The sequence below is a fragment of the Arachis stenosperma genome, chromosome 5 (genome assembly GCF_014773155.1).
Source record: "Arachis stenosperma cultivar V10309 chromosome 5, arast.V10309.gnm1.PFL2, whole genome shotgun sequence".
Classification (NCBI taxonomy): domain Eukaryota; kingdom Viridiplantae; phylum Streptophyta; class Magnoliopsida; order Fabales; family Fabaceae; genus Arachis; species Arachis stenosperma.
This window is the reverse complement of record NC_080381.1, coordinates 32,999,259-33,026,230: the sequence shown is the minus strand read 5'-3', so window position 1 is coordinate 33,026,230 and position 26,972 is coordinate 32,999,259. Positions and strand designations below refer to the sequence as shown.

Sequence of the window (26,972 nt, the reverse complement as noted above, 5' to 3'; positions counted from 1 at the left end):
CTATTCCATAAAAAGAGAAAGATGGTGGTAGTACAATTCTAAAAGCATAATTGTACCAATTGATTGCGATAGAAACTCAGAACAGAACACTAGATTTGGATTCTAGAACATTCAGGTGCTGTGGTTGTAGAAGTAAAGGAAGAGAGGAGGAGATTGGAGGGGATAGTATGGTGGCAGAGGAACTTTCAACAAGAAGTGGTGAATGGTGGGAAAGAAAAGGAGAGGGGAAGGAGAGTGAGAGGTGGTTGAGGGTGGGGGGAGAAAAGGAAGAGAAGGAGGGAGATAGGAATGTGAAAGAGGATGATAATGATGTAGGGTGAGTAATGATGCCACGTGGTAGTAGTGGTGCCACATCAGCAGTTCGCCTGTTAACTCACACCGAAAATAGGTTGAGGGACTAATATATCGCCTAAAGGTCAATCTGGATGTTCAAATTAGTGCAATTGAAATTTTAGGGGTTAAATTAGTGCACGAGCTGAATCTAGAGGATCATTTTGAGAATTTAGTCGACCTATATATCATACAATGATACAAATACTGCGTTTTTAATTCTCAGTATGTGTTCTTTGAATTTATTATTAAAATATTATTATCTTCAAATTATTTACTCAATATTTATTAGTTTTTTGTATAGTTATAAAAATCAGTGGGACTGGCTGGTTCAATTGAAAAGTTGGCAAATTGGACTCCCAACCATTTCGATCCAGTTATAAGACCGTTTAAGAATGAGAATCGTTGAGAACTAGTCAAATCCGGTGAGAACCAATCAAAACTAGTCTAAGCGAACTATTCGAATAAAAATTTTAAAATTGATAAAGATGTGGTTCAATCCCAAGTCCTCCTTTTTATTGTATGCTCCCCTCGCCACTAAACTATGTTGTTCTTTGTTATTTTATATGCTAATTATTAGTTATATAGTAAAAACATATAATAATTTTGTTAGATATTATTTTAATTTTATACTCACTTATATTTAAATTAATTATATTTTTATTAAAATTTAATTTTAATGCACTGTTAGTGTAAAGTAGTTTTACATGTGCATCTAATTACGTAATGCCACATCAGTAAAAATAACTAACTTTTACGTTGGTCGCGTGAGTGGTCATTCAAAAGAACGGATGTGATTACACGACTGTGTAAAACGATTTACATTGTTAGTGCATCAAAATTAAACTCTTTTTATTATTCGTAATTATTAATATAAATGTTATTTAACATGTATAAATAAAAACATCAAATTTTTTTATTAATTACAATATAATTATTTTTTTATGATTATATAGTATTTATTAATATTATTTTTTAGTAAATATATACCGTGTATAACATTATAATAAATATAAATTAATTATTTAGTTATTAAAATAAAAAATAATTATTTTAATATCAAAATAAAATTAAAAAATTAATAGTAATTTCTTAATGAAATCAAGCAAGATTCACAAAGCATAAAATAATAAACAAGTTTTCAGCTGATCTGATGAATTAAAAAACTTACAAAAAAGATAACTCAATCAATAGTGATTTCTTAAAGATTTTCAAAGACCTTAATGATGTATTAAGCAAATTTAAGGTTACATCAAAGAGTATACTAGCCAAGGAGAAAAAGTTTGGACAAGTAAAGGCAGATACTACAAAAAATTATAAGCAGACATATGCAGTTAAGACCAAATAAAAATGCATATGAACAAAAGAACATGTTTGGAAGATAATCAAATTACTTTTCAAGAAAGAAATCGCAAACAAGAACTTTAAAGCACACTAAAAACGAACAAGTCATTTAACATTCATAGAGTTCAAGACACCTAACCGAGTAACCTCGAGAATTAACACCTAACGTTCCCAAAAACCCACAATTTGCGTTACTTATAACTCGTATATCGTCTATGATAACCGATTAGTGTTTCCATATACATAATCCACTGGTGTTAAATTGGCCAAATTTAATACCAAGAAGTATACAATGCAAGACTAACGACAATAATCAATAGACCGTCATGTGCATAAAGCTCTAACTCTCATCATCAGGACAAGACTTACAACATGACAGACATTTAGAGTATGCAAATGAAGCATAGTCAGTCCATTCCTCAAGCTCTACAGGAAAGAGTGCTCTGATACCACAAACGTAACACCCTTACTACCAGAATGTCACGCTTCCAACTGTGCCACTCTAATGGCTCGGGTATTACGACGACTCTTAACATATTTAATACTAAGATAGGAACTTGGCTAAAACTTAAAACCGTATAACCTTTCAAAAGACTTTTTAGTTGAAAACATAAATACATACTTACAAACTATATACAATACTTACAAAGAATATATATACATAATATTAACTTACAAGTATTACATACCACAAATTTCTATCCCTCTTACAAAATTTGTAAAGATAAAGGCGAGAAAAACATAATATTTAAAACAATACAAAATAGCATGTAAACAGAAAACAAAATAAACTCTTCATGAATTTTTTGTCCATATCCTGAAAAGAAAAAACCTGTAGGGGCGTGAGAACATCGTCCTCGCTGGTTCTCGCTATAGGGTTAGAGAATTGCTATAATAAGATACGTAAAATAAAACTGTATTCAAGGTACAGTGATCGTTGCTCATCTTATGTATCCTTTCAAAAGCCAAAGGTTTATATTTAAAAATCCAAAATAATTTTTAAAAGAAAAATTAGTTAATTCTTCAAAATCCAAAGCCTTTTCCTTTCTTATAAAATCTTAAAAGTTTCCCTAGATAGTATGAATGAGCAACCTGTTCCAAGCATAGGTTCATTAAGTCTATCCTGAACCAGTTTATTTTTCATAATTTACTAAACCACCAACATGAACCAATGGCCTCCAATTCATCACATAATCAATCACGGTCTCAGGTCTAAACAGCTCAATTAACATCCAATTTACCATAATCCAACCAATTTCAGTCAGAAATACAAGTAAAGAGGTTCAAACACAATCAAAGCAGTTACATCAAGTATAGTAATTAGCAGTTAAACATAATTATTCACATAGGCAAACCAATTACAATATGCACACCCAAACAATGTCACATAGATGCATATGATAAATGCCTATCTTATTAGCTACGATATCACATTGTCGATTCAACTGCCAAGCCAACACATTCCTATAGGAATGTCGCTTTCGATCACGTTTATAAATGGAAACCTCATGGTATATAGTGCCCGACTCACTTTCTTTTTGATATAGAGCGGCCACTCTTATGACTGAAAGTATGTGAGTGGGACTTCTACCACAGCCCTCACACCTCAGCGTAAAAGGGATAAACCCCACGCCTTATGCCTATAACTCAGCATAAGCAGGATGAACCACTGCCCTTATGCTTACCAAATAATATCTCATCAACATCAAAACTCTCAGGATAAGCGGGACAAAACGGGCCCTTATGCCTACAACTCAGTGCAAATGGGACAAAACCTGCCCTTATGCCTACCGTACAGCAACTCATCAATCTCAGTAATATTCATAATCAGTCAGGCTCAAATTATAATTGAATCATTCTTGACCTATTTACTTTCAATAACCAATGTATTCAGTTCACATCTTGCCAAGAATCACCTTTTTTTAAATCAAATTTTTTTTTAAAATAGAGTCTTTTGTGTAACATTTTTCCAAAACTTCTAAACAACCTCAAAATCCATATAAATTCTGAAATCTCTTTTAAGAGACTCAAATCATTCATTTCTAAATTAGGTGATGAGCGGGTATTTTATACACTTTTTGGCATCATTTTTATATATTTTTTAGCATGTTTTGTTTAAGTTTTATTAAGTTTTCATAGGTTTTAGTGAAAAAGTCACATTTTTGGATTCTACTTTGATTTTGTGTGTTTTTATATAATTTTAGGTAATTTCTAGCTGAAATTGAGGAGTTGGAGCAAAAGTCTGACTCAGAGAGAGAGAAAGCACTGCAGATGCTGTCCGAATCTGACCTCCTTACACTCGAAAGAGCTTTTCTGGAGCTACAGAAGTCCAAATGGAGCGTTCTTAACGGCTATGAAAAGCTAACTTCTAGAGCTTTCCAGAAATGTTTAATAGGCCATACTTTACTTCAGAATTGAAGGCCCAAAACAGGCATCCAACGCCAGCCTCCTGTCCCAATCCAGGCGTCCAGCACCCAAAGGAGGAGACCAGCGTCCAAACACCCAAAGAGGACACCCTAGCCAGCGTTCAATGCCCTAGAGGCCTCATAGCACATGGATCTCTTCAAAGTTCAGCCCAAACACTCAACAAGTGGGCCCTAGAAGTGGATTTTAGCACTAAAAGAATGTTTTACCCATTCTTATGTAATCCTTAGTTATTAGTTTAGTATTTAAAGACTTTTACACATTTTATCGGGATATTCTCCATTTTGGAGGACGCACACTTTACACATTTATCATTGTATTTTCTATCAGTATTAGTTTCTAAACCTCTTAAGTTGAGGGGAGGAGCTCTGCTGAGTTTTATGGATTAATAAAAGTATTATTGTTTCTCTTCAATTGATGTTTGATGTTCTATTCTAAGATGTATCTTCGTTCTTCATCAATATGAATGCGTTGAACTGGCATAAGGTTATCACATTCTACATGGGTTCAGAGTGAGTCTTTCATCGGACAATGATGAACCACCAGCTTGATTATACATCTCTTAGACGGGTAATCCTCGACTTCGTTTGGGACTTCTCGAGACACCAGTTCAGCCGATGTACAGGGAGATTAGGGTCTTTGTGGTAGAGGCTAGAACCCAAAAGCGCAACATCCTCTGATCCGGAAGATTCGACCTTATCTGTGGCATTTTGAGTAGGATCGCGAAAGAGAATGGACTGCAGGAGCTTCACCCTCAATCAAAATGGATCCGCACTAACCCTTTGGTTCCGATCTGGAAGAGTATTGGCAGCTGCTCAAACCAACGTCAATCACATACAGCCTGCTATAGAAGAAATCATTCACAATTGAAGAAGACAGTAAGACCAGAGTTAATCTAGAAGGACAAAGCATCTCCAAGCCTTAACCATCCTCTTATCACTGATTATAATCAAACCTAGTATTTCCATTTTTTATTCCTTTTTTGCAATTAATTAAACAACCTACCAACATCTCCTACTCACTTGACTAAGATCTAAAAGATAACAATAGCTTGCTTCAAACCACAATCCTCGTGGGATCGACCCTGACTCGCTTAGGTATTACTTGGACGACCTAGTGTACTTGCTAGTTCAGTTGTACGAAGTGTGGAAATTCGTGTACCAAGTTTTTGGCGCCGTTATCGGGGATTGTTCGAGTTTGGACAACTGACAGATTAACTTGTTCCTTAGATCAGGTATTGTCTTTAATTTTGTTAGAGTCTTTTATTTTATTTTTCTTTTTTTTGAAAAATCAAAAACTTTTTCAACAAAAAAACATCTTTTCTTTTATTTGTTTAATCTTTGTTTTTTGTTTGAGTCTTTTGTTTTTGTTCTTGTTAAAATTTTTGAATTCTTTGAGTCTTTCTTTCAAAAATAGTTTCTTTTATTTGATTCTTGTGTCAATCTTTAAGTTTGGTGTCTTCTTGTGTCTTTTTTTAAATTTTCAAAAATTTTGTCTTTAGTTTTCAAAAATTTTAAGTTTGGTGTCTTTTGCATGTTCTTATGTTCTTTGAATTCTTTAACTTTTGTTCTTGGTGTTCTTCTTAATCTTCAAAATGTTCTTGTTTTTCTTTTTGTTTTGATCTTAAAAATTTTAAGTTTGGTATCTTTTTGGTGTTTGTCTTCAAATTTTCGAAAACTTAGGGTCCTAGATCTAAAAATTTTTAAGTTTGGTGTCTTTTGTGTGTTTTTCTCTTTCCTCATTAAATTAAAAAATAAAAAATATCTTTTCTATTCTTAATTTAATTAATTTTCGAAAATTTTAATTAAAAATTCATATTTTAATTTCAAAATTTTTATCTTATCTTATCTTAGTTTTAAATTTCAAAATTCAAATATTTTCAAAAATCATATCTTTTTCAAAATCTTATCTTATCTTTTTATCTTTCTTTAAAATTCAAAAATCTTATCTTATCTTATTTCAAATTTCAAAATTTAAGTTTCAATTTCAAAATTCAAATTTTAAAATAAAATGTTTTTCAAAACCAAATTTCAAATCTTATCTTTCTTTTAAATCTTTTTCAAATCGTTTTAATTTCTTATCTCATCTTTTCTAATTTCAAATTTTTAAATTCAAATCTTTTCTAATCTTCTATCTTATCTTGTTTTCAAATCTTTCTTAATTAGTTACTTATCTTCTCTCTCTTCTTTTTCAAAACTTCCAAACTAATTCTTCTCTCTCCTAATTGTCAAAAATCCTTCCTCTGTTTTTCTCTCTTCTTTTTCAAAATTCATTAACTAGATTTCAATTTCTTTTAATTTAGTAACCTTTATTTTGAATTACATAAATAAATAAAACAAAAACAAAAATATTTTAATTCTTATTTATCTTTTCTATTTCTAATTCTTCTCCTATCTACTTCTATTTATTCAAATTATTCTTTTTCTCCTTCTTCTATCTTCATTCTTCTATCTTCCTCTTCTTTCTTCACATCTCACAGGGAGTCCTCTGTTTTTGAACATAGAGCTCTCATTCTCTTCTGTCCTTGGTTTCTTCTTTTTTTGTTTATGACCAGGAACAGGGATAAAGAACCTCTCTTTAATCTTGATCTTGAACCTGAAAGGACTTTGAGGAGTAGCTTACAACAAATTAAAACACAGCACTCTGGAAGAAACCTTTCAGAAAATTTTGAACAAGAAGCTGAAGGCATGGCCGAACCTGAAGGAGAGGCAAGAAAGGTTCTTGGTGACTTCACCATGCCTACCTCTAATTTTTATGGCAAAAGTGTCTCTGTACCTGTCATTGGAGCTAACAATTTTGAGCTTAAGGCTCAGTTAGTCTCTCTTCTGCAACAGAATTACAAGTTTCATGGACTTCTATTGGAAGATCCACATCAGTTCCTAGCTGAATTCTTGCAAATATGTGACACTATTAAGATCGATGGAGTGAATCCTGAGGTCTATAAACTTATGCTCTTTCCCTTTGCAATAAGGGACAGTGCTAAGATATGGTTGAATTCTCAACCAAAAGAGATCCTAGACTCTTGGAGAAAGCTAGTCAATACTTTTCTGGCTAAATTCTTTCCTCCTCAAAAAATGAGCAAAATTAGAGTGGAAGTTCAAACCTTCAAACAAAGAGAAAGAGAATCCCTATATAAAGCTTGGAAAAGATACAAGCAACTGATCAGGAGATGCCTCCTAACATGCTCTCAGAATGGTCTATCGTAGAAATTTTTTATGATGGTCTATTTGAGATGTCCAAAATATCATTGGACAGCTCTGCAGGTGGATCATTCCACTTGAAGAAAACGCCTGTAAAAGCAAAAGAACTCATTGAGATGATTGCAAATAACCAATTTATGTACACCTTTGAGAGAAATCTTGTAAACCATGAGATTCCTCAGAAGAAAGGAGTTCCTGAAGTTGATACTCTGAATGCCATATTGGCTTAGAACAAGATCTTGATCCAGCAGATCAATATGATCTCTCAATATTTGAATGGAATGCAAGCTGCAGCTGGCAGTACTTAGGAAGCTTCTTCTGAAGTAGAAGCTTATGATCCTAATCAACCCACCATGGAGTAGGTGAATTACATGGGAGAACCCTATGAAAATACCTACAATCCTTCATTGAGGAATCATCCTAACCTTTCATGGAAGGATCAACAGAAGTCTCAGCAAGGCTTCAATAACAATCAAGGTGGAATGAACCAGAATAGGTTCAACAACAGGCCATCATTCCCATCGTCTCAAGGGAATATGGAGACTCCTAAGCAAAATAATAGTAAAATGACAAAAATAATGTCCAAATAAAAAATGAGTACAAAGAAAAAATAATTGAGAAATTAAAAATGTATAGGATTTTGCTAGTATGAGTTGAGAAAAGAATCGGAGATTTATCAGTCTTGGTGATCATGTGATCGGATCTCAGGAGCGGAGATGGTACCTCCAATGCTCAAGTTAGAATGAGTTTAAGAGGTATAGGTATGGATTAGGAATGTGTAAGGTACCTGAATAAATCTTTAGATTTTTTATATAGTTTGTTTTCGTTATCTTATCTTATTTTATTGGCTAAGATAAGAGGGGTGTTTGAATTTAAATTTTGGTTAGAGGTTTCCAGTTTTTTTAGCTAATTCAGGCTATAGAGAGAATTTGAGCTTGGTGCAACACCCTCACCATGAGAATATCACACTTCTGCCTACACCACTCTAATAGTAAGGATATTACGACCACTTCTATATATATAATTATAATAATAAGTAAGAGCCTTTATCTTAAAATTTAGAAACTTTTATTTTAAAACCTGTATATATTTTTTACTTTTTTATACAAACAAACATACATATAAACACAAATACATCTCAACACACTTTACATTCACAAAAATAATAGTAAAATGACTAATTGATAATAACTAATTGATGACCAAATTTTTATTAAAATTTGGCCAAAAATCTTAAGATTACTCATTTTGTTTTAACTAAAGAAAAAATTTAGGGGATTAGTACTTTTATTAAAATTTGGCCAGTACTTAATTATAAAAAATGAGTAATTCTACACTATTAAATACTATCTTACATCATTAAAAATATTGATAATAACTAATTGATGACCAAACATCACAAATTTTACTAATCCCCTAACATTTCTCTTAATCAAAACATCATTTTGGGACTTTGGTGGATATGGCGAGCAAGGAATAATGACATATTTAATTCCCATGAAACTTGGCCTCCGGAAAAAGTGATTTGTCTGGCATTAACTTCAGAAAAGGAGCTTAGGAATATTTTTGAATTACAACGTATGTCCCTTCCCTCTACTTTAAATGGTTTTTGGAATCCCCCATCCTTTGGTACTTTTAAGATTAATTGTGATGCTAGTTATTTTGGTTCGGGTGATAGTGTTGGTTTTGCTTGTGTTATTAGAGATTGTAATGGGAGTTGGCAAAGGGGGTGTTTGGGAATGATTGAGAGTAATAGTATTCTTCAAGGAGAATTGTTTGCTATTTGGAGAGGATATCTCTTAGCTTGGGATGTGGGTCAACGAGATGTTATTTGTGAGACGGATTGTGTGGAAGCATTTAATCTTGTTACTCAAGATGGTTTTGGGTTTATTGATCCATTGGTGCTCAAAATAAGAGATATCATGCATTGGAATTGGCGTGTTGACTTTCGTTTGATTATGAGAGATGCAAACACGGTAGCAGATACTATGGCAAAGATGGCGATGAAGTTACAACTTTCGCATGTGGAGCTTCTTTCACCTTAGGAAGAGTTTAAGAGTAGTCTTAAACGGGACTGCCCCTCTATTTAAGCAGTTCCTTGTTTTGTTTGTTTTGTTTTTCTTTGTTTAATTTATTTCAGTCACAAAAAAAAACATCATTTTCATTAGCATATTAAAAATAATTTCTGATAAAAGTAAACTTAAAAAGGTTTAAACCGGACAAATTGAATAAAAATTTTCGTCATAATCATATTTACCCTCCTGTCCAAAATAAAAACCGTTAGTACATTCCAATACGCTATTTAGTATTTATTACAAACCAACATCTGTCATTTAGCGCCACGTTGCATCATATCCTCCTCCCTGCTTCCAATGACATCAAAACAAATCCCACAAACAACTGCGATTCCACGTCGGGCCAATGGGGAAGCCATACCGTAGCCCATAACTCCATAAGCATCAAGCAACATGTTTCTTGTTTATTCTTCTTTGGTCTGTTAATAATTGTTTGTTATCTATAGAAACTGAAATTCTATGTATCTAGAAGCTTATAAAAAACACACATTGCTGAAATGCCCATAGCGCACTTTTCTGACTTGCTTCCGTGTCACCGTTCCGGTATCTTTATCCATCCATTTCAGATCCCAATGCCTCTCCTCCCTTCTTCCTATCTCTTGTTTTCATTCCATTTTTCCATTTCAATTCATATATTCAACGCAGACTCTCGTTCTCGCTAGGCCTTCTCTTCTTTCTTTGGCTTAGCGGGAACATTTCTTCTTTTCATTTTATTTAATTTATTTTTCTTAAATATTATTTCTTGTTCATTGCTATTTGATCCATTTCTGATATTTCGCATCTCAGGAAAATTGACAATTCATTCGTTCTTATCTTAAAATTTTGCAAAGAAGATCTGAATTCACTCAAATTTGATTGCATCTGAACGAAATTAAATTAAATATAAAGTGATGCATGATCTACCTATTTACATGTAATATATGCCCTTGCTGAATCTGTTGGTTGTTCTTCCATTTGATTGTACTCCTTCTTTGGAGTGATCCATTTAATTTTTCTTTGGTCCATAAGACATACTTAATTGCCAAAACACCTTCATTTTCAGAGAACTCTTGGAGGGTTACTTGGTCCCTTCAGAGTTTTCAGTTGTGAGAAGAAAAAGAGAGAGCCCTTACTTTTAGGTTTTGATCAAAGGGATGGATCGTATAAGTAATGAGGCTACTGTTGAGGTTTTCCCAATTGGCCCTGCGACCATTTTTGGCAGAGCAATTGCATTTAGGGTTCTTATGTGCAAATCTATGTCACATTTGAGGCATCAGCTACTATTGATATTGGTGGATACCTTCCGAAGGGTTAGGGGATTTTGGGTACCAGTTATATCATCATTTCATCCTAGGAATCCTCAGGGGTTATTAGCAATGATCACAATTGTTGCATTCTTGTTGAGACGGTATGCGAGTGTGAGGGTAACGGCCGAGTTGGCCTATAGAAGGAAATTCTGGAGTAATATGATGCGAGCCGCGTTGACTTATGAGGAATGGGCTCATGCAGCTAAGATGCTTGATAAAGAGACACCAAGGATGAATGAAGAGGACCTGTATGATGTAGAATTGGTGAGCAATAAGCTTCAAGAGCTTCGCCAGCGCCGGCATGAGGGATCTCTAAGGGATATTATATTTTGTATGAGAGCTGATCTTGTTAGAAATCTAGGTAATATGTAATCCTGCTCTCCATAAAGGCAGGCTTCAGGTGCCGAGATTGATCAAGGAGTACATTGATGAGGTATCAACTCAGTTGAGAATGGTGTGTGACTCTGATTCGGAGGAGCTTTCATTGGAAGAGAAGCTCGCATTCATGCACGAAACGAGACATGCGTTTGGGAGGACGGCTTTGCTGTTAAGTGGGGGTGCTTCCCTTGGAGCTTTTCATGTTGGTGTTGTGAAAACTCTGGTAGAACATAAACTTATGCCTAGGATAATTGCTGGTTCAAGTGTAGGATCGATTATATGTGCTGTAGTTGCCACTAGATCTTGGCCTGAGCTTCAAAGCTTTTTTGAGGATTCGTTACACTCATTGCAGTTTTTCGATCAAATGGGTGGGATTTTTAGTGTTGTGAAGAGGGTCACAACATTAGGTGCAGTTCATGAGATCAGACAGTTGCAAATGATGTTGAGGCATCTAACCAGCAATCTTACATTTCAAGAAGCTTATGACATGACGGGTCGCATTCTTGGAATTACTGTTTGCTCTCCAAGAAAGCATGAGCCACCTAGATGCCTTAACTACTTGACTTCACCTAATGTTGTAATATGGAGTGCGGTCACTGCTTCTTGTGCCTTTCCTGGGCTTTTCGAGGCACAGGAATTGATGGCGAAGGATAGAAGTGGACAGATTGTACCTTACCATCCTCCATTTAATCTGGGTCCTGAAGAGGGATCATCATCAGCACGGCGATGGAGGGATGGTAGCTTGGAGATGGATTTGCCAATGATGCAGTTGAAAGAGTTGTTCAATGTCAATCATTTTATAGTTAGTCAGGCCAATCCTCATATTTCACCATTGTTGAGGATGAAAGAGTTTGTGCGAGCTTACGGAGGTAACTTCGCTGCCAAGGTATGTATACGGACTTGCAATCTACAGAAACTCGATAATTGTCGCATTTTCTCTGAATTGAATTTTCGCTTCCACATGGAGATGATATGTGAAGTTGGTCCTTATTGTTACAGACACCTAGACGAAGGTTTACATTTATCCATTTATAATTCCTTATCTCTGTTCATGCTTTAAGATTTTCTATCCATAACCGATTAAGATTTGGGCATCTTCTGATGCCAGCTATCAGATATCATGCATTTAGTACTTATTACTTGCTTGACTAATTACTGTGGATTTTCTGGCGTCTACTATTCCAAACCCAGACCCTTGTAACTTCTTGCCCAGAAACTTACATGGTTAAATTTTCTCAGTAATGTCATCGTTTGATTCCAGACTAACCATAGGCTTGCCTTCCTAATCAGAATATCTGCTGCAATGGAGAGTTCTTGAATTCAAATAATGACTCTGTGTAAAAAACAAAAATAAACTGTTGCACTTATATAGAGAAACTATTTAATCAGAAGTATGTTCTTGCCTTGATATACATTCACAATATGCACCGATAACATTCAATGTGGCTTTTGATTTTGTAGCTTGCTCATCTTGTGGAGATGGAGGTGAAACATAGATGTAATCAGATACTTGAACTCGGATTTCCCTTAGGTGGAATTGCCAAGCTGTTTGCTCAAGAGTGGGAGGGTGATGTAACTGTTGTTATGCCTGCAACTCTTGCTCAGGTATGTTTCTAAAGCTTACTTGATTACGCTGCTTGCTATGTCATTTATCTGAATTGAGATAAGCAAAGGCAAAATGTGAAGGATGTTTTCATCTTACATTTAGTGAAAACAAAAAGGGCAGTCTAGTGCAAAGCATCTTGCACGACTTAGGGTCCAGGAAAAGATCGCACCCACAGGATGTAATTAGGTAGCCTAACCTAATGCAAGCATTAGTAGCTGATTCCATGGTTTAAACTTTGTGACTTTGAGTCAGATGGCAACAACTCAACTGTTTCTCTAAGACACTCCTTCTTACATTTAACAAAAGATTTATCAACTTATTTATGCATAATTCTTCTGAGATAACTCAGTGGACTCCTGAATAACTTTTTTTTCCCTTGTTTCATGCACCAGTACTCGAAAATTATACAGAATCCTTCATATATGGAACTTCAAAAGGCAAACAACCAAGGGAGAAGATGCACCTGGGAGAAGCTTTCAGCCATAAAAGCTAATTGCGGAATTGAGCTTGCTCTTGATGAGTGTGTTGTAATGCTCAATCATATGAGAAGACTCAAACGAAGTGCTGCAAGAGCGGCGGCTGCTGTTTCTTCTCAAGGTTCCGGTTTTCCCCCAGCTGTCAAGTTCTGTGGTGCAAAAAGAATTCCTTCATGGAATGTTATTGCACGAGAAAATTCAACAGGATCCCTTGAAGATCTTATTCTAGGTGCTAACGGTCCCAATGAAACCTCCGGTAAAAATTGGAAGTCCAACCGTAGCGCATATGATGGAAGTGACTGCGAATCTGAATGTAGTGACTCAAATTCTTGGACAAGAACTGGGGGGCCTTTAATGAGAACTACTTCGTCCAATCTGTTCATTGACTTCGTCCAGCACTTAGAAATCGATATTGAACCAAGTTCAAGCATGCCAGGTCGTACTACGCCTCACGATTTTCAATATCACAGTCCCAGGGTGACAACACCGGATAGGAGCTCCCCAGAATCTGACCAGAGGGAAAACGGCAACAAGGTTTTCACGAACGGATCTAGCATAATGGTAACTGAAGGCGATCTTTTGCAGCCTGAAAGGATCCATAATGGGATTGTGTTCAATGTTATCAAGAAAGAAGACTTGTCACCTTCAAGTAGGAGTCATGATAGTTTTAGCAATGAAGTCGCCGAGTCTGTCCAAATTTATTGTCCAGGGAAGGAGATGGACACTGCTAGCACAGTTTCTGATTCCGAAAATGGCGACAATGAAACAATTCTCCCAGACAACAACTCCGAAGTTGATTCCAGTGCCGATTTGGGTAAGGATAAAACCGTTGCTGACCGTTAACTGTTGGCAATTTTCCCTGGTGACTTCAATACTTCGATGCTATTGAATGTAGATTGTTGATAGCATGAAATTTGGTCTTGCCAAGGAAAATATTTACTTACCCTTATAAGTTATGTGTTCTTAGTGTAGATCATTACTCCCACTTATGAAAATATCTTCACGCCAAAGATTTGTTTACTGTTGTATTTTGACGGGTATATGTATAGCTGTTAATCAAGGTTACTCAGATATGCAGCGAAAGTAAAAAGGGGTTTCTTTATCGTACAAGTGCATTCCTTTTTCTAACTTAAAATTTGCAGCAGTAGCCAGTTACATAAGCAAATGAATGAAATAATATATCTTTCTCCAAACAATATATTAAGGTCGAGTCTATCATGATTACTGTTGGGTTGTAGTTATACAATTTTAACAGAAAAAAATGTTGGATACGATAGTTATATGACTTTGAGAACACTTAAAAGTGTTTAAAATTAAAGTCATATTTATTATATATTTTTTATTATTTTTTATTTTTTATTAATTAAAAATATTTTAAATATTAAAAATATTATTTTAATTTTAAATATTTTTTAAATATTACTAAAATTATATAGCCATAGAGACTATAAAAATAATCATCGTAGTAAGCACCAGATATTAATGCATGGTTGCTTAATTATACCTCTGATCAGTCTCAGAACCAAATTGTACTTTCTTTCCACTTTGATCTTCAACTTTAATGTTGAAGTCTTCAACAAGTAATGATCCATCAGCATGCCTTCCAGCAAGTGCAGTAGCAGTAGCCCTTGTTGCAATTAATAAATTTTAGATAAAAGAGCCACAAAAATTCAATATATAACAAAATCAATGATATTACATATACATAAAAAAATCAGTCATCAAATCAGTCACTCTTAAGTAAACTAAGATATTCTCAAAAGCATAGCAAAGAGCATCGTTTAAGGAATTTTAATACTCAACGATAGTATTTTAGTAATATTACTAAGGAATATTAATCAATCTAATAGTTTTTATAAATAAATAAGTCTATATATATTTGAAAACTTGAAAATCATGTCATAAAATGTGAAACATTAACCGGTAACAACGTTAATCATATTGTTTTGACTTCATAAATGAATTATAATACCAATAAATAAAGTTGCCACATTTAAATTTTAACAAAGACAAATCTCCACAAGTATTGCTATCAATGAGACATGGAATCTCAACTCGGCAGTACACCCATTTCACGCCTGCTTGCCCAGAGTTCTTCCTTCCATTTCGCTGCTGCCACCATGAAAATGCGCATTTCCGACTATGCGTATTTTGAGAATTAATGTTTTTTAGATGCGCATTTAAGTAAAAAAACCTAAAACTTTCTACCAAAAAATGAAGAACTATTTTATGAATATTAAAATTCAATCATAGCATATAGCATGATCTGAACTTATAGCACAGTTTAACCTCACTATGTACATTATATCATCATCATCATTATCATCACCATCAACAACAACAACATAAAACAAATCTTAGCTTCATTCTATAATTCATAACTTGGAAACTTAGAGTTATGAGGTGCAACAAGATTAAACCAGAGGCATGCAGTTCCAGCAAGACCTTGAAAGAGAGAATAAGCATTTCCACCAACAACAAAATTTATATCTAAATGACATACATGACATTCATCAGAAATCACATGATAATTATTATTTTCTTTCCTCTCTTAGGAGATTCTATAAACAAATTATTGGCCTTATTTTGCAAGGGCATTTGTTTCCCACGACCCTAACCCCTCTTTTTGCTCTCTTCTTCTTTTGCTCGAGAATGAACAAATCTTTAAGTTTGGTGTTGTCGTGTCATTCATTTTAACATTTGTATTCAATGACATCAATGGAAGGTGAATCATCCTTAAGGAAGAGAAAAGAAAAGCCACCTCAAACCAAGAATTTTGATTTAACTAGATTCTCCTCCAAGTTACATGAGGAGCATTTCTTTGAAATCACATGCTTACATGTACAGTTTATTCCTGCTGAGAGGTTTGTTTTTAGAGTTGGAGATATCTTGAATTTTCACTTCTTCTCTTTACTACATATAATTAATTGATTTTTATTTCATCTCCTTTCCGAGTAGTGTTCCTTATTTTCGTAGAAAAATCAATAAGGTTGAAATAATTTTTGTAGAACTTTCTAACTTCATCAAGTGTCTTGAAAATTATCCAAATTTTTGAGACAAATTATTCATCAACAACACACGTGGACTGTAAAATGAACTGAAATATTATCATAACAAGACTATTGTGCTATGACGCACGGACACTGACACGGACACGGGACACGATACGACACGGGACACGTCGACACTCAAATTTTAAAATCCTACATGACACGGGACACGCATATATATAGAATATAAAGTATTTTTGATGAATTGTAATGATATTTTGATATTTTATTGATATTAAAATATAAATTAAAATTTTTAATTATTTTTAATGTCTTATTTTAATTATATCAAGTATTTAAAATATTTTTTATTTTAATAAATAATAATATATACTATATCTAAATTTATTTTAAGAATATATGTTAAGAATAAGATTGGACACGTGGACACGTGATGGTATTTAGGTGTGTTCAAGCGTGTTCGGAGAAGAATTTTTTATTTTTTATTAAGACACGGTTGGATACAGCAGACACGCGTGTCGGACGAGTGTCGGTGAGTGTCGTGTCCAAAATGTGTCCGACACGCGGACATAATAACTCAGCGAAGTGTCCGTGCTTCATAGCTATTGTGTAATAACCAATAAACCGAAATACTATCATAAAAAGATCATCGTGTAGTAATAAATGAACAAAAAATTATCGATTATATAAATTCAAATATAGAAAATCTGCATTCTAGAATGAACCAAAAATATTATCAAAATAAAACCATTTTATAATACTAAATGAACTGAAAATTGTGTTCATAAACAATACTAGATTTAGCAATGAAAAATAAAAGTATTTATTATCACTTTATTCAATTACATTTCATTCTATTTAATTTAAAATTAAATAATCCAAACTTCATCCACTTAATTTTGATTCAAAAGAATAATCTATTTTTTTTTTTTGGTGACTAAAGAATAATCTAATTTGTTTTCATTCAACTGATTTAAATTTAAATTATTTTTTTGAACTTGAAAAAAAATAAAGAAAATCAGAAAAAAAAAGCTTTACGTTAAAGAAGAACAAAAAAAAGCGTTACGTTGAATAAGAAACTTTTTGATAAAGAGGTTTCCATTAAAAATCTGTTATAAAAACATAAGAGAAAAAGTGGCATGGGATGTGAGAAAAAATAATTTACTTAAACTTGGTTATGGAAATTATATCGATGCGAAGCATTATTGTTTGAATATAATCAATATATACTATTCGGGAAACAACAAAAATCAATGTAGCATTCCACCGAAACGAAATCCACGTGAACCGCTCGTGCCAACTGTCGCTACTCCCATGATTAAATTCACAAATCAAGTGAACTTAAAACTCCAAAGAATTTATTTTCATTAAAAAAAATAACACGAATCTTACCGATCTAAACACTTCCAAGTTTCTCTCTCTTTTTCTCTCTGTCTCTGTTCGCTGCACTGATGATGCACCTTCTTCTCTCGCTTCTTAATTTTCCCCTTTCTCTCTGAATTAGATTAGAACGAAAGTGGATAGAAGCAGAAGAAGAAGAAAGAAAAAAACAGTAGAGAAAGAATGGGGGGTTTTGCAGTGGGTTCTGCCTTTGATTCCAAATCTGGGCAGATCATAATGGCTGCTTTGCTATTAATGGTTGTTTCTTTCTACGCTGGCACACTCTTGGGCAACAATGCTCCCCTTTATGTCTCTCAACCTTCCTCTGTTACTTCTTCTAATCTTCTTTCTTCCTCAGGTAATGGTAACTCTTCTTTCAGCTCAACTCACTTTCTAGAACCTTCCTTCCTTTTCTTCTTTTGAACTTGTTTGCTTTCACTGGATTTTACTTACTTGTTTTTGTACCAATTGTAACAAAGTTATCGTTATCTTTGTTCGTTTAACTTGCTTCATATTCTGAATTCTCAGCTTTAGATTTTGTTTATTTATTTTTTATACTCTTTTACCTGTGTGTCTATGTGTACTGTTCGGTTGCATCTGCATTTGCATTTGGATTCAGTCTCTAGAACAATATGGAAATAAGATAGAGATAGAGAGACAAAGAAATAAATTTTCTATCTCTGGCACAGAGAAAATTTGTGTCTTTATCTTGTGTGTGTGCTGCTCTCTTTATTTGTATTTTCTATGCATCTTTTAAGTTAAGCCACTCAGATATACTATTATTGAGTATGAGTGCTAGATTAGAAATTGTTTCAATGCCTTCAAATACTAGTTGAATTTCTCTAGAAGATGGTATCGATTTGTAGTTTTTGTTTAGAGGAAGTTGCTTTGTTAGATGCAATCAGCTGTTAATTTAATTACTGTGGCCAATTTCAGTTAGTGTCTTCTTTTCGAAATTTATGTTAAAATCTGAGAATTATATGTTTTTATTTTCGGCATTTTCTATTTTTCAGGATTTTGTATAGAAGAAGAACAAAATAAAAGAAAATAGTGAACACAATAATATAATGTTTTCATTGTTTACCCTTTTTCTTTCATGCAATGTTGAATGCAGAAAACATTGAAAATGAAAGTAGAAAATGTTTTCCCAAACCGAACAGAAAAATCTTTCTAAGATAGACAGCACACATAGAAAATTCTGACCTAAAAAATGTTTCTATTTGTGATTGATAGTAGAAATGTTCCTAACTCTTGCAGGAACATCCAGATTTAGTAACAAAGTTGCGCTGACATACCGAAAAACGCCGATAGTGATTCCAGAAACTGGGGTTGATGTATGCCCTTTGATGTTCAATGAGTACATTCCTTGCCATGATATTTCCTATGTGGCAACATTGATTCCAAGCCTTGATCTTTCTAGGAAAGAGGAGCTGGAGAGACATTGCCCTCCGCTTGAGAAACGCCTATTTTGCTTGGTTCCACCACCTAAGGATTATAAAATACCTATAAAATGGCCTCTTAGCAGGGATTATGTTTGGCAGAGCAATGTCAATCATACGCATCTTGCAGATGTCAAAGGGGGCCAAAATTGGGTCCATCCGAAGGGTCAACTCTGGTGGTTTCCTGGTGGTGGTACCCATTTCAAGAATGGTGCATCTGAATACATACAAAGGTAGCCGTAATTGACTTATCTTGTGACCTTTATTTGTTTTCTTTGCTATGCTGATTGAAGAAATTGTTTCCGAATAGTAAGTAACTTTCATGCAGACATATCAGTTTTATGATGATTTAATTATGTTCACTTTAAAAAGAATTAGGGATCTTGTGAAGATATGGTCCATTGTCATTTGCTAATGTCTAACAGTCTTAGTTAATATCATGTTAATATTTCTAAGCTTAGTGGTCATTGTTTGTTTTGAATTTCTTATGTTGTAATCTTGAACTAGCTTTTGCTCTATAAGTTTGACCATCTCAGATTTGAGGTAACTGTGATGAAAGGACAAAGTATAAGTTTTAATCCACAAATCTATTATTGAAAATTCAAAATGCTCATTTTTGCCACACTCTAATGCTACTTAGTGTTATGGTCCACTGGAAATTCCTTATACCGAGCCAATGTCTTTTGCAATGAAATTGAATTGAGTATCGGATTCATGAGATTAGAGGTCTTTTGGATTTGTGATAAATTGATCCCTGATTTATGATTGTCTTTTTCAAAAATGTATTGAATTGGATAATGTTCTTTTCAATATTTCATTGAGGAATCTGGATCAAAAATTGGGTTATAATTCTCAAATTTGAAGATGCGTAATATTATTTTTTTTTATTATTTTCAAGATGCCAATAACAAAAGATGAAATTATTCATTTTTACCTTTCTTTGACATAGTGTAGGGATTTAATTGTAGATGCGCATGGGCTATGATAGCCCACATTAGCCTATAATGGCCGCAAGTGCAGCCACATTGATAATTTGAAACCTTGGATGTGATAGAAAGAATATTGTTTTATTTTTTTAATTTGTTCCTGACAGGAAGATTAAACTAAGCCTTAAATTTTTGTACTTCAAACACAACACAATGTAGGTAGAGTTGAAGTCCCCATTTTTTCAAGCTGGTGCCTACAATGTTTGCTTTTTTTATTATTATTTACAAATAATGTCATCCTAGTTTGAGATTCGAGAGTAAATAAATGAAAAGTTGAAGCTTTGGAAACTAGTTTTCGAATTATGTGGTTTTCTGTTTAAGAAGTATAAAGAATGGAAGTATAGCTGAAGCTCACACATTCTAGTTTAGCATATTGTTTTCCTTTGTGCTTATGGCTTCAATGCAAATAAAGAAAGAAAGTTATACATTGCAACTGCAAAGTGGAACATTTCTCAGATTTTTGCTTTGCATGAATCTATGGTTATGATGATAAAGGAATATGCTGAAATTGGATGCACCTAATTAATCATAAGTTTTTCTTTTCTAAGATGCAACTTTGGAGTTGTTTATGGCGATGTAATTCTATAGTAATCATTTCTAGCTATAGCATAGTTATATTGTTTGGGGCTACAAACTAACATGAGGACAACACGGTTTCATAGAATATTTAAAGAGTAGTTTAAAGGATTTGAATGATGCTAATTTTTGTTACCTTTCACTTAAGTCTTTCTCTTGAACGGGTTCTTTGATTCTTGCTTGCAGCATGCATTCCATTATTCGAATATTGCAAAGCATAGTTGTTACTTTAGTCATTTAATCTCTTTACAAATGCAGGTTGGGAAATATGATTACAAATGAGACAGGTGATCTGCGTTCTGCAGGTGTAGTTCAAGTTCTGGATGTTGGATGTGGTGTGGCCAGCTTTTCAGCATATCTTCTTCCCTTGGATATCCGAGCAATGTCCTTTGCCCCAAAGGATGGCCATGAAAATCAGATCCAATTTGCATTAGAGCGAGGAATTGGAGCCATGATCTCTGCCATGTCCACAATACAACTACCATATCCTACTGGATCATTTGAAATGATTCACTGTTCACGTTGCCGCATAGACTTTCATGAGAATGGTAATTGAATTTCTTTATTGACTGTACCTTGAAGTTGGTAAATGTATTCCGTAGTTTAAGATTTTCATGGATGACAAATGTAGATCCCATGTGATCTACATTCTTCAATGAGTAAATATGGTATTTTTATTATTGAAAATGTACCTCAAAATTTAGCGAGTCCTTGATTTAAACTATGTGCATGATTTTGTTCCTGAATTATTCAAACTTGTTTTTGTGTTGGTCCATGCTGGAGCAATTAGTGGTTGATTGGTTTCTAATAATCAGTTGTACCAATCAAGAGGAAGTTAAAGAAACAGGGAAAAAGTTTTAGTTCTTGCATCATCACTCACAATGTACTTTAAACTTCATGCCTTGTTTGGAGGCACTTGTATCCTCATAGTTATTATTGTCATCAATGTTGTTCCTACAGAATTACCTGGTAGAATAGGTACATTGTTTTTGGCAAAGGCTGCTGAGCATTTGTTGAGTGATCTGTTACCCAATTGGTTGGACCCTTTTGGTGGAGTTAGCCTTTCATAATTGGTGGTGTTTAATTTATTTTGTTTCTCTGCAGATGGGATTTTGCTGAAAGAGTTGCATCGCCTTCTTCGTGCTAATGGTTATTTCGTTTATTCTTCTCCACCTGCTTACAGAAAAGATAAAGACTATCCTATCATTTGGGACAAATTGACGAATTTGACTACAGCAATGTGCTGGAGACTCATTGCTCGAAAAGTTCAGACAGCAATATGGATTAAAGATGATAACTCGTCCTGCATTTTGCAAAATGCAGAAAAAAAGCTTATAAATGTCTGTGATGCTACTGATGACTCCAAACCTTCATGGAATACACCACTTAAAAATTGTGTACAAGTCAGAAACTCTGAGACAGACTCTTATAAGCTTCCTCCAAGTCACGAACGACATTCAGTGTTTTCCGAGAACCTGAGAAAAATAGGTTTGTACAGCTCCCTTTGTATTAGTTCAAGAAGTTTGCTTCTATACTTAGGTTTTCCATACTCTTAACATGCATTTTTCCAATCTAAAAGTGATGCTTTGTCATTCAAAGAGTGCTTTCAATGGGACATGGATGAAATTTTCTTGCCCAAGCTTTGAAAGTTTTAATATTTACATTATGGAAAGTTCATCTGTTCAAGCTATTTTAATCCTATCCTTACTCAAATGCTGAATAATCTTTTCAGGGGGAAAAAATATTATGACTTAGGTGAGAACATAATTTGTCTTCTTCCGTAGAATGAGAAACCAAAACAAGTTTCCAGGTGAAGGGTATATGTAGCACTTTGGATATCTGTATCCAATGAATATGTTGTCATATGGAACTCCGATCAGGCATTTATTACCATATTGATAATTTGATATCCCATATCTATAAAGAGGCATTCTTTGTTCTTTGCCCTGCTTCATTAGTAGGGATTGTTCTACAAATATGAATAATAAGATAGATGCCCTACATGATGTAATCCACTTCAGCATAATGTGGTGACCTTTTTCAATATTTGAACAACAGGTATAAGTCAAGATGATTTTACATCTGATACTCTCTTCTGGCAAGATCAAGTTCAGCATTACTGGAGACTGATGAACATCAAGGAAACAGAAGTACGCAATGTGATGGACATGAATGCCATTTATGGTGGTTTCGCTGTTGCTTTAGATGCATTTCCTGTTTGGGTGATGAATGTAGTTCCTGCAATCATGAAAAACACTTTGTCTGGAATCTATGACCGGGGATTGATTGGAACTTTTCATGATTGGTATGAATATCCAACTGATACTCTAACATCTATGTTCATATTTATATTTATTTTTATTAGACAGCAGCTAATGCATATATCTTCTCGTTAGGTGTGAACCATTTTCAAGTTATCCTCGGACATATGATCTTTTGCATGCCAATTACCTCTTTTCCCAGTACAAAACTCAAGGGGAAGGTTGCCTATTGGAGGATATCATGCTAGAGATGGATCGACTTATTCGCCCACTGGTAATTATTTTTTCTTTTCCACAAAAAAATGAACTGTCTTTGGTAGTGATCTGCAGATGAAATACGAAGACTTAATTTGCTGAAATGTATGAGGCTGAAGATTTATTCCTCCAGCATGTATCGTTAGCATTATTTATACAATTAAAGAAAAGTTAAAATAAAAGGGGAATCATATCTAAGCAGCTTTTTCTTTTGTCATCTAGTTGGAGAAGAAATATATTGAAGGAATTAATTTCCGTTATATCTACATAATAGTGATAGTTTATAATGAACAACTATACTGGAATGGAAACTAAGTTCCATTTTACTAACCAACTAATCTTTTTGGTAATAAAAATTTATTTATTAATTTATTTTTTAACAAACAAATTTGGTTGAATATGCCATATTTTCCACCCCATTTAGTTTTCAAGAAAAGCCATATTTCAGTTGTTTGGACACGTGCTTATGATAGAGCAATTTTCGTAGTTAGAGGGTAGCTTTTGGTGTAAATAAGATTAAAATGTCCTAGCAGATTGACAATGGTTTACCATAATCCAGCAATCCTATATGAATAAATTGCGCAAAATATTTAAATATGTATTCTTTTCCATATCTTTCCATATCATTTTTTTTTCTCTGTCTAATAATATCCATATCTTTCCCCCTTGTTCTCACCGTAATTCTCGACATTCGTGTTTTGCAGGGCTCTGTTATCATCAGAGATGAGGAATATATTGTGTCACGAATCCAAGAGTTAGCGCCAAAGTTCCTGTGGGATGTTGAGTCACATATGTTAGAGAACAAAGAAAAGAAGATGGAAAGGGTTCTAATTTGTAGAAAAAAGTTTTGGGCAATCGTCTAAGAAGATTGCACATCTAAACGCTTCTTCCCTCGCCATAGAAATTGTTTCCTAACCACCTTGGTAATATGTAACGTTAAAAGCTGTTATTTTTCTGTTTTGTTCATTTGTTGTTTATCATTTTCATTTTTTAGATTGTCTAGGGAGCATTTTCTTTGTTTGTAAATGACTTCACTTTACTGTTTTTGCATTTACATGATATATAGAAAGTTCTATTCTCCCTATGCTTTTCTTTCTATGAAAATGGTAGAGGCAGATACGCATAAGCCTAATGATATAAAAGTTTTTGACTTTTTAATGGATGATATAATCTCATGTATTGTTCTGTTGACCAATTTTTAACTAACAAAATGTATTATTTTTGGGCAATACTTGGTCAATTCTATATTCTAAATTCTAATAGTACAAAAATAAGATGTTGGTCTAAAGTATCATAATTTTGATAAAAAAAAAATGTTGGTCACTTAATATTTCTCTTCTCTTTTCATTATCATCTCTTAGAAGATCAAACTCTTTAGACAATAGACACCCCTACAAGATAAAAGCATGCTCGATTCGTGGGCTCTATTTACTCCAATTTTCATTTAGAGCTCCCTTCAAAGCATGGTTGAAGATGAACCCTGCATCCGTCGTTATCGATTGGCAAAAATAAAATGACGAAAATCGAAGGCCGGGTATTTTTATCATCCCTGTTAAGAAGTCCTACAGACTACAGTAACCAGTGACCGCACTAAGTTTGCAGCAGGATTGGAGTTCCTAGATTCCTTTTCTGATGGGGTTAAACTGTATAATCTTTGAAGGATCCATTGGCGATTTTATTTTCTCCCTTCATGCATAGGGGCAAGCCACTGAATGTGTCTGATTTACATCATTTTGCTTCCGTGATGGCATAGTCAAATTCTCTATTACCTTGACATTAAGTAGGGATTTTTTATTTTAATAAATAAATAAATTATAATAATTACTGAAATAAATAATTTAAAAGTCAAGGATTCTGCAAAATACCAAATATTGTTGCAAACAGGGGGTAAACCTTTGAAGGCTTTACTTCCAAAAGACATTTCTTTCAATGCAATCTGATTGTCACGGATTAAAAGTTTTCATTAATCAACACTATCCGGAAGCTGCCTCTAGATAGATTTTGGGTTTTTGTTTCCTTTGTAATTGGGGGATTCCTTTATAATTTTAGTGGAGAAGTTTGTGGAAGAAGAGTAATTCTTTGTTTTGGTCAAGTGAAGAAGAGCAATTTTTTTTGGGTCATAACACACACGCCCACCACTTACACACTTCTCGAATTACAACCCAGCTCTTGCTAGGTATAGAAACTCAGGTGTCGATTGTTGAAAGGTAAAGTCACTTGTCACTTTGATACATGCCTTAGCCACCGAAGAGTAATTTATGTCCCATTTATGCTTCCAATTAGTGGGCTAATGATTTGGTTTGGTTGTACTGTACTGTTTGTGTGGCAAGTCCCTTGCGCTGAAAATCTCCATTTCAGACCTAAATGGAAACAAAAATAAAGCTTAAAAAAAAACCAAACATTTAATAGGCTTGATGTGTGTTCTGATATCTGACCAAAAAACAGAAAAGTAAATAAGCATGATATGCATTGACCAAAAAAACAAAAAAAAAAAAAAAACTCGCTATATACAAATATGTTGGTAGAGTGCTTGGTCTTCTCATTTTTAGTTGCAGTTGCTATATTTTTTTTCCTTCATGAAGAATTTTAGCGAATGAATGAAAATTATATCTCTCATCTCGCGAGATCTTTTCCAAGAATATTTATTTATGTTATCTATTAATATATAATAAGTAACTAGTGTTTGATCCATTAATCTACAAGTGTCAAGTTTATTTATTCAATAAGTGTTCACTCTATTTGTATGATAAAAGGCACAATAAAAAAGTAAAGTAGAGTTCAAATTTTGAAACAAAGAAGAATTGATTTTGAGCGCAATCTTTCTCCTTTTGGATCAAATTTAAATATATATATCTGAACCATTTTGAAATCAGTGTTTGAAGAAACAGATTTAAATTCAGGATATTAAAATTCATTTCTTTCCTCAGCTTTGTCTATCTCTCTTTCTGTTCTTTCTTTCTCGAAAGCGCTCTCTATAATTGAGGCACAAATAGAGTGGCGGTTCAAAATATATAAAGATATCATCGGCGAAAAAAAAGAGGGAGCTCACTAGTAATGGAAGTAGTAATTGGCAGAGAAGGTAGAGTGGCGGTGGTCGGTGCAGCAGATGGCGGTGGATGAGGTACTACTTCTTTGTATCCTCCTAGACATTTGTAAATCTAGATTTGGATTCCATTGTTTGCATGAAACTCGATATGCAAATTCCATTCTCTTCTCCTCTAAATATACCATGTTAAAGGGTGAAGTAGAAATGGTAACATGCTAATTATTGAAAGTTGTTGTCTCTTTTATTTGTGTGATTTACTTAGAAATAATAGGTTTATGTGTTCTGTTTTTTTATTTTTCTGTTTTTTAGATCTATTTCTTTATTTTAAATTTTTTGTATTTTGATTTCTTTAAATTTGTTTTCAGATTCACATTGTGCTTCTCATAAGCGGACAAGGAAAGTGAGGCTCACAAAGTGGTACTCCCTATACTCTCAAAAGAAAATATCTAAGATAAATACTTTCTTTAAGCTATGATCTAATATATTTCTTTTTTCCGATTTATACATACTAGGGATGTAACACCCTAATTACCCTAAACCTTACCTCGCGTTGTAAAGCAAAGGTTAATCAAGGTTACAACAATTCTAAAGCTTATACATATTTATATAGAAGGAAACTAATATATTCTAGAAGCCCGATAAAAAAATAAGGTCAAAAATAGAGTTCGAAAAGCGCAAACGTACTCACAAAGCTACACCAAACGAGGCACATGATAAACGTACAGATATCAAGGTATATGTATATATATATATATATATATATCAAAAGATAATAATCATACGGATCTAGCCGCTGCTCGCAGAGTTTAAGTCGGCTAGCTATATACAGACATACAGAATTTTAAACAGATAAAATAGCTTATACAAACTCCCTCTCAAAGTAAGTCTCTAGGCCAAAT

At 33.8% G+C, this 26,972-nt stretch overlaps 2 protein-coding genes across 2 annotated transcripts; both read left to right on the top strand.

The window, feature by feature from the left end:
- Window positions 1-9,806: 9,806 nt before the first annotated feature.
- Window positions 9,807-14,302, top strand: LOC130979447 (triacylglycerol lipase SDP1-like). Its single transcript, XM_057902895.1, is given in 4 exon segments — window positions 9,807-11,024; window positions 11,026-11,923; window positions 12,499-12,642; window positions 13,036-14,302. Coding segments are annotated over 4 exon segments (2,487 nt in total). The 5' UTR covers window positions 9,807-10,506; the 3' UTR covers window positions 13,963-14,302.
- Window positions 14,303-17,508: 3,206 nt separating this feature from the next.
- On the top strand, window positions 17,509-24,111 carry LOC130979094 (probable methyltransferase PMT6). The gene is made up of 7 exons (XM_057902448.1): window positions 17,509-17,868; window positions 18,768-19,182; window positions 20,770-21,059; window positions 21,616-21,999; window positions 22,570-22,816; window positions 22,908-23,046; window positions 23,732-24,111. Exons 1-7 carry the CDS (start codon window positions 17,694-17,696, stop codon window positions 23,888-23,890), a joined length of 1,809 nt encoding a protein of 602 aa, XP_057758431.1. The 5' UTR covers window positions 17,509-17,693; the 3' UTR covers window positions 23,891-24,111.
- The last annotated feature ends 2,861 nt before the right edge of the window (window positions 24,112-26,972 follow it).